The sequence below is a fragment of the Hyperoodon ampullatus genome, assembly GCF_949752795.1.
Source record: "Hyperoodon ampullatus genome assembly, chromosome: 3".
Taxonomy (NCBI): Eukaryota; Metazoa; Chordata; class Mammalia; order Artiodactyla; family Ziphiidae; genus Hyperoodon; species Hyperoodon ampullatus.
In genome coordinates, this window is record NC_136916.1 from 153,357,152 (window position 1) to 153,365,242 (window position 8,091).

General features: G+C 40.4%; 1 protein-coding gene across 2 annotated transcripts in view; it reads left to right on the forward strand.

Moving 5' to 3' along the window:
• The window catches only part of TTLL5 (tubulin tyrosine ligase like 5), a gene marked incomplete at both ends in the record, with an annotated part of 288,021 nt that extends 280,458 nt beyond the window's left edge, over nucleotides 1-7,563 (forward strand). Inside the window, one exon of one of the 2 annotated variants that reach the window (XM_079699035.1) lies at nucleotides 7,424-7,563. In XM_079699035.1, the coding sequence (XP_079555161.1) occupies nucleotides 7,424-7,563 (140 nt within the window). Of the gene's footprint in view, nucleotides 1-2,252; nucleotides 2,292-7,423 lie in introns of those variants that run through there. The other variant, XM_079699039.1, reaches the window with a different exon arrangement.
• Between the last annotated feature and the right edge of the window lie 528 nt (nucleotides 7,564-8,091).

Below are 8,091 nucleotides of genomic sequence, written 5' to 3' on the forward strand. Positions count from 1 at the left end.
CTATACACCTGAAACGAATATAATATTATAAATCAACTATACTTCAATTTTAAAAAAAGGAATTGAATGAAGGCCTATACAAATTGAAAAAAAATTATGTGCTTCAAAAGTCACCATCAAGACAGTGAAAAGAGCCCACAGAATGGCAGAAAATATTTGCAAATCATGTATCTGGCAGGGGACCTATATTCAGAATATGTATGGATCTCTTACAGCTCAACAATAAAAAGATAGATAACCCAGTTTTTAAAATGAACAATGAAGTTGAATAGATATTTCTCCAAAGAAGACTTACAAATGGCCAATAAGCACATGAAAAGATGCATCATTAGTCATTAGAGAAATGCAAATCAAAACCGCAATAAGATACCACTTCACACCCAATCAAAAGACAGGTAATAACAAATGTTGGTGAGGATGCAGAGAATTTTAAGAAATTTGGCAATTTCTCAAACAGGTAAACGTAGAGTTACCAAATGACCCAGCAGTTCTCCTAAGAATAAATCCAGGAGAAACAAGAACATATCTGTAGAAAAGCTGTACGTGAATGTTCATAGCAGCATTACTCAGTAGCCAAAATGTAGCAACAACCTAAATGTCTATCAGATCACGAATGGATAAGCAGGGGCTTCCCTGGTGGCACAGTGGTTAAGAATCTGCCTGCCAATGCAGGGACACGGGTTCGAGCCCTGGTCTGGGAAGATCCCACATGCCGCAGAGCAGCTAAGCCCGTCTGCCACAACTACTGAGCCTGTGCTCTAGAGCCCGTGAGCCACAACTATTGAAGCTCTTGTGCCTAGTGCTTGTGCTCCTCAACAAGAGAAGCCACCACAATGAGAAGCCCGCACACCTCAACGAAGAGTAGCCCCTGCTCGCCGCAACTAGAGAAAGCCAGCACACAGCAACGAAGACCCAACACAGCCAAAAATAAATACATAAATATATTTTTTAAAAAAAAGAATGGATAAGCAGAATGTGATGGGTACATACAATAGAATATTATTTAGCCATAAAAAAGAAGGAAGTACTGGTACATGCTTACAACATGGATGAACCTTGAAAATGTCATGCTAAGTGAGTAAAGGACTATCTATATATTGTAGATTCTGTTTATGTGCAATGTCCAGAATAGACAGGTCCATAGAGACAGGAAGGAGATCAGTGGGTCCCCTGGACTAGAGCTGGGGGGAGGAGGAAGGAGGAGTGACTGCCAGTAGTCATAAAGTTTCTTTTTGGAGTAAAGAAAATGTTCTAGAAGTAGGTTGTGGTGATGGTTACACTAAAGACCACTGACATATACACTTTAAATGGGTGAATTTTATTAGTGTGTGAAATATGTCTCAAACCTTAAAAAGTTAACAGTTGATATCTGAAAAGTAAAAAAAAAAAAAAAAAAAAAAAAAAAGAACAAAAAGTCTTCAGTGTGTAAGCAGCCAAATTCTTTAATAAATACTTATAAATACAGTAAATAGTTATTCCTATTCATTAATTCAACAAATAATTGACTGCCTTTTTGGTGCTAGGTGTGCTGTCAGGTGCTAGGTAGAAAGATGCCTCGCCTCAGCTTTGCCTCTACTTCTTTAGGCTTCCAAGTAAGGTGGTACGCCTGGGGGACAGCAGCTGTCTCTGTGCCTGGCCTCACTTGCATTTTCCCCTGTTTGGAAAGGTGTCGGGTATTTCTGATGCCTTAGTCAGCACAGAGCAAGGAGGACCTTGACTATAGTTTCAGAGCCTTAAGCTTCACCTCATGCTCCAAATCCAAGACAGAGCAGCTGAGAATGGAGCTAGCTGTGCCACCAATTGCTTCTCCCCCATTGTTAATCCCTTTAATTCTGCCGTCCGCAGGCACCCCTCCCTTCACACTGTCCTGTTGCCCACTTGTGATATGACTGAACAAGTGGTTTTGGCTTTGAAAGGTGATTCTTAGAGACACCTCAAGTGACCCAGTCCCTGGCTTGTGGGGATGCTCTTGATGCTGATAACCGTGGGGCACCAGAGATCTTCTGTGGGCTAATAACACTTTCAAGGTAGCGCTGCTGACTCCCCTGAGATCCCGGCCTCGCTGCCAGGGTCATCAGAGGGAGCAGCATTTCAGTGCTAAGGGCAAACAGTGAGAAGCCGCCAGTCTCTTTTGGTTCTTACAGAAGAGTTTATGCTCTGGCACTTGAGTTATCAAATCTCTTTAAAGCATGGGACAACTGGCTTTGTGATGATTTTATACATATGTGTGTGTGTGTGTTATACGCTGTATTTCTGCTTTGCTGTGTCATTCCCTGGTCAAGGCATTATAGTTTATTTAAAAATTTGTCTATCTCTTTCACAAACCTTGAGTTTTATGGCCAAAAGGAAAAAAAAAAAAGTGAGCCGCTTTTCAGTCTATGTGTACTGTTTTCACGGAGCCCTAGACTTAAACTAATTCTAATTTCTCTCTCCCCCCAAATTGATGAATTTATCAGTATCCTAAGATGCTCATTACATTTACAAAAGAATGCTTCCTGGTGGCATGTGGATGGAGAAATCCAGCCTGGTTTGGGGGGTAAAAGCTCGTGTTGGCCCTTAGCCTGCCATAACTGTCCTGCCTGCCTCTCTAACCACCACCCTCATGCTCCTGGTGCCTGCAGAGCATAAGAAAAGCTTCTTCTCCCCTACTGGACTCTCCCCTCATTGCTATAGGAGGGGAGTAGCAGGAAATGGAATCTGCCCTGGTCATGGGATTTTTTTGAAAGAAACAAAGCATGATCTGATGAAGAGCAGGTTAATCCTGCTATTTCATTTCCCTTTCAGAAAGGGTGGGGGCAGGATTGTGATATGAAGCATTTGGTTTCACATCTGTTCCAGGAATTATCCTCGGCATAAATCCACTTTTCTTTCAAGCATCCTGAAGCATCCCAGGGAGCTCCTTCTCCCGGGGCATGCTCCCTGCCCCCACAGTTTATTTCATGGCCACAGAGCAGCTGACAGACTCCCCGAGAAATCATCCTGTCATTGCTGTAGGAGGAGTCTTGGAAGCCAGAATTTCTGTGGGTCAGTGATATCAACTTTGTGCTCTGCTGTCCATGAAGGGTTTAGGGTAAAACCTAAACCCAGCAGTGTGGTATAATGGAAAGAGGACCCAATTTAAAAATCAAAGGAACTGGCTCTCATCTCCCCTTGGCTACTATTTGTGTGATCTCGGGCAAGTCACCAAACCTCTTCAGGCTCAAAGCCCTCATCTGTGAAATTTACATCTTGGCACTTTGAGAAATGAAGTTCAACTCGAAAATGCTACAAATCTGTAATCTGTTACATGTTATGTTTATCAACCTCAGTTTAAAGTAACTTTTCAACTTTCAAATCTTATTCATGGGAAAATGAAAAATAATTTCATATGTGGCAAGGTGACTTCTAGTTTTAAAAACTGAACTTAAGGGCCAACCAAAGCAATTATTCAAACAAACACAGGCTTGTAACTAGAGTTTTTAAAAAGTTTTCTGGAACTTCTGTTTTCTGTTTCCATCTTTGAGATGTTTAGCATTCTCATGTGGCCTTTGAGTGTATGGTAGGAATTTTCTATGAATAATTATGTTCCACACACTATTAGGTGCACATAAGGAATAACAAACTAAGTGAAACACAAGATCCCCAACCTTAATTCAGAGAATAAACATATATACAAGGAAAAACAGAATTTCAGATTTCAGAGTGAAGCAAAAGACAAATTCATATTTTGACAAATGTTAGTATATGCAGATGGTCCCCAGCTTACGATAGTTCAGCTTATAGTTTTTTACCTTTATGATGGTGTGAAAGCAATATGCATTCAGTAGAAACCATACTCTGAATTTTGAATTGTGCTCCTTTCCTGGCCTAGTGATTTGTGTTACAGTCCTCTCTCATGATGCTAGGCAGAGAACACAGCCCCCAGTCAGCCACGTGATCATGGAGGTCAACAAGCAATACACTTCCAACCATTCTATACCCAGACAACCAGTCTGTTTTTCACTGTCAGTACAGTAGTCAACAAATTACATGAGATATTCAACACTTTATTATAAAACAGGCTTTGTATTCATTGATTTTGCCCAACTGCAGGCTAGTGTAAGTGTTCTGAGCACGTTTAAGGTAGGCTGGGCTAAGCTATGATGTTTGATAGATTAGGTGTATTAAGGCAGCAATGTAAGTAAAACACACAATTCAAGGAACAACTGGATCAAGGGTCAAATGGGAGATATATGGGGGAAAAACATGAGAAAATAGGATCCAGCAAAGGCAGTACTTTCAGTAACATGAAAAAGTAGTGACTTCACCTGGTATAAAATTATTCACCTGAGGCTAAAATTAAGTTCTGACTAAGATCAACCATAGCTGGACAATACCAACATCATTAAAAAGTATGGCTAATAATAAACCTTGTAAGGAATGAATAAGGATGGTTTACTTAATCACTCAGTGTAGAGAAAAATCCACACCTTTAAAGTGTTAACCTTTAATAATATTGAGTTTTTGGTAATGTTAGCTTTCCTCTTTCTCACCTCTCTGAAAAATCCTTCTTAGTCACTTTTTTAAAGTTCTTCATCCTTTGCTTACTTGTGAATTTTCATTCTCTAGAATCCTGCCTTTGAGAAAGGTTTATTGCAGGGCCAAGCAAGGAGAATGGGTGGCTCATGCTCAAAACCGCTAACAGTTTTTTGGGAAAAGTTTTTACAGGCAAAATTTGGGGTGAGAACTGCAGGGTGTGTGACTTTCTTCAGATTGGTTGGTAGTGAGATAAGAGGGCGGTGCTCCAGGAATCTTGTGCTCAGCCTGAAGTTACCATCCCCCACCTGGGTGGGGGCCCTAATTCTTTCCAGTAGTTTCAACTGACCTCCATATTTGACAGTTCCAAACCTGTACCTCCAGCCAGGGCTGTCATGTATGGCTTCACAGATTGGTTGTGCACTGCACAATTCTGGAAATAACATATACATAAAACAGGTACGTAGCAGCCCTTCTCTGCCCAAACTTCTCCCTGGAACCACCTCTAGACATCTCTCCTGAATCTCTCACAGTCATGTCAAACCCAACACGTCCAAAACTGTCATCATCCTCTCAGACACACTCCCCTTATGGTCCCTCCCTGTTCACCTTCAATAAAGTAAAGCCAGAAACCTAAGAATCATTCTAGCTACTCCCCTCGCCCCACATATCCCACTGGTTATCAATTATTATAGTTTTCCCTTTAAACACTTCTCAGATCTTATGTCTAATCTCATTCATTTCCTCTGACTTAATTCAGACACATACCACTTTTTGTTTGAATTACTATAGTGTTTTCCATACAGATCTTTTTGCCCTCAGCCTCATTCTGATTTTTCCTCCACACTGCTAGTAGTGGTCTTTTAGAAACAGTTATAATTATGATACTTCCCCACTAAAAAGTTTTCAAAAGCTATCCTTAAAGTGCAGATTCTTCAGTGGGTAACCAGAGCCCTTCATGGTCTACTCCCTTCTCTACCCACATTTTCCACTACTCCCCCAACATGTACCTTTAAATTCCAGTCATTCTAAACTACGTGCTACACTACCTCACACTTCCGTGCCTTTGCACAAGATGTTTCCTCTTTGTAGAAGTCCCACCTCCCCTTGGCTAACTCCGGCCGTGCTTCCATTTCCAGATCTTGTCGTCTCTTCCAAAGTCCTTCACCGACCACAGTACCCACTTCCCCCTCTTACCATCAACTCCTGTAATACCCTTTGCCTTCCTCTGTAACAGAATTTTCTAAAATATATTATTATATTTCACTTATTGACCTCTACCACTGGGTTATAAACTCCCAGAAGGATTAAGAATTATGTCATTCACCTCTATATCACCAGTGCTTTTCATAGTGCTGGGCATTTAATAAGTATTCAGTAAGTGAATGTGGGATAAAAGATCAGTTTCTATTGCTGTTATAAGATTTAACATTCACTAAATAAGTCTCTGGACAATGTTAGATTAACTGTGCAGTGTTCACATCCTGTAACTTTTGGGTATTTTAATAACTGTGTCTATGCTTCTTTCTGTTCCTCGGACTTCTGAGAGGAAGAGAAGAAACTTCATGAAACTTCATGCCATTTTTGTAATCAGCTTTCTCCTGTTGTTCAAGGGCTGTGTTCTTTGATTCACCCAGAAACCCGTGTGGGGAAAAGAAGAGGCATATAATAGAGTACCTATCTTTAATAAGCTTAAGATGTTAAATCCACTACTTGTTGACTTTAAAAAGATAAGGAGATGTAAATACAAATCTTCCAGAATTGACTCAGTAACAAACTACTAGGGTGTATGTGCCCATACCTTATGAATTGATCATTTTCAGAATGTAGCTATTTGCTTATAAGTACTTTTCATTCATCTATCACAGCCCCTAAAGGGGGAAAAATGTAAAATAAAGTATCAGTTAACTGTAACTTTTATTATATTTTTAAAAATGTTTTTACCCATAACTTCAAGGAAGAAAGATGCAAATAGCAAACATATCAGGTGACATGGTACAATAGGAAAAAATCCTGGACTTGGGTTCTATTACCATGCTTGCCACTTAGGAACTGTGCAATCTTGAACAAGTTAGTTAACTTCTGCAGGCTCAGTATAGTCATCTGTAAAATGAAAACACATTCATATAGAAGTATTTTTTTAATGCCTACCATGTGTCAGGTGCTTTGCTTGGCACCTGAATTAAAATACTGTAACTGCTATGTCTTCTTCATGGAGTTGCTGTGAAAACTAGATGAGATACTGCATGTGAAAATGTTGTTGTTGTTGTTGTTTGTTTGTTTCTATCAAGCAACACCTAGAACAGTTTCAATCTTCAGTCATCAAAGACATAATTTGGGGCAGAAAAGTACACTGATTCATTTGCTGCAAGGTATGAAGCAAAGAAAAATTGGGCCTTAACCCCAATTAACAAAGAAGTTCAAGTAGCCTCAATATTCTTTGCCCAAGCATTCCAGCTAAGACAGGTTTTTCTTTGTTGATACATGAAGTTATTGGTTATATTCATTATCTATTGCTGCATAACAAATTTTACCCCAAAATTATGGCTTCAAACAACAAACATTTATTATCTCACGATTTCTATGAGTCAGGCATTCTAGCTTAGCTGAGGACCTCTGGCTTAAGGTCTCTCGTGAGGTTGTATCAGGCTGTCAGCTGGGAGCTGTGATCTCATCTGAAGGCCCAACTGGGGGATCTGCTTCCAAGCTCACTCACATGGTTATTGGCAGGCCTCTTTCCACTCAGTCCTCTCCAAAGGGCCTCTTTATGAACTGAGATATGCCCCCTACCACCGGTTCATATGTGAAATTTTAACCCCCCAGTACTTCAGAATGTGACTGTATTTGGAGATAGGACCTTTAAAGGGGTGATTAAGTTAAAAGGAGGCTGTTAGGGTGAGCCCTAATCCAGTCTGACTGGTGTCCTTAGAAGAAGAGGAAATTTGGACACGCAGAGAGGCGTCAGGGATTCACTCAGAGGAAAGACACTGTGAGGACACAAGAAGAAGATGGGCATCTGCAAGCCAAGGAGAGGGGCCTCAGAAGAAACCAAACTTGCCTACACTTTGATCTTGGACTTCCAGCCTCCTGAACTGTGAGAAAATAAATTTCTGTTGTTTAAGCCAACCATTCCGTGGTATTATGCAGCCTGGGCAAACTAATACAACTGACTCACAACATGGCAGCTGGCCTCCCCTGAACAAGCAATACATGAGAGAACAAGAGAGCACCCAAGGCAGAAGCCACAGTCTTTGTACAATTTAACCTTGGAAGTGACATCCCATAACTTTTGCTATATTCTCTTTGTAAGAAGAGAGTCAGTAAGTCTGGCCTATACTCGGGGTGGGGAGATTACATAAGGGCATGAGTATCAGGAGGCAGGAATCACAGACCATCTTAAAGGCTGCCTACCACCCTAGTTTTTTTTTAATAAAGTAAAAATAAAAAATTAAGAGATGGACAAATTGGCAGTTTTTACGTGGTAAAGTAGATTCAACTTCATCAAATACATGAGCACTCTGACTGATATAATCTGTAGGCCATACTACTATTCTGTGAAGCTAAGGTTGTTCTCATCTGGCAGATAGAAATTTTTGA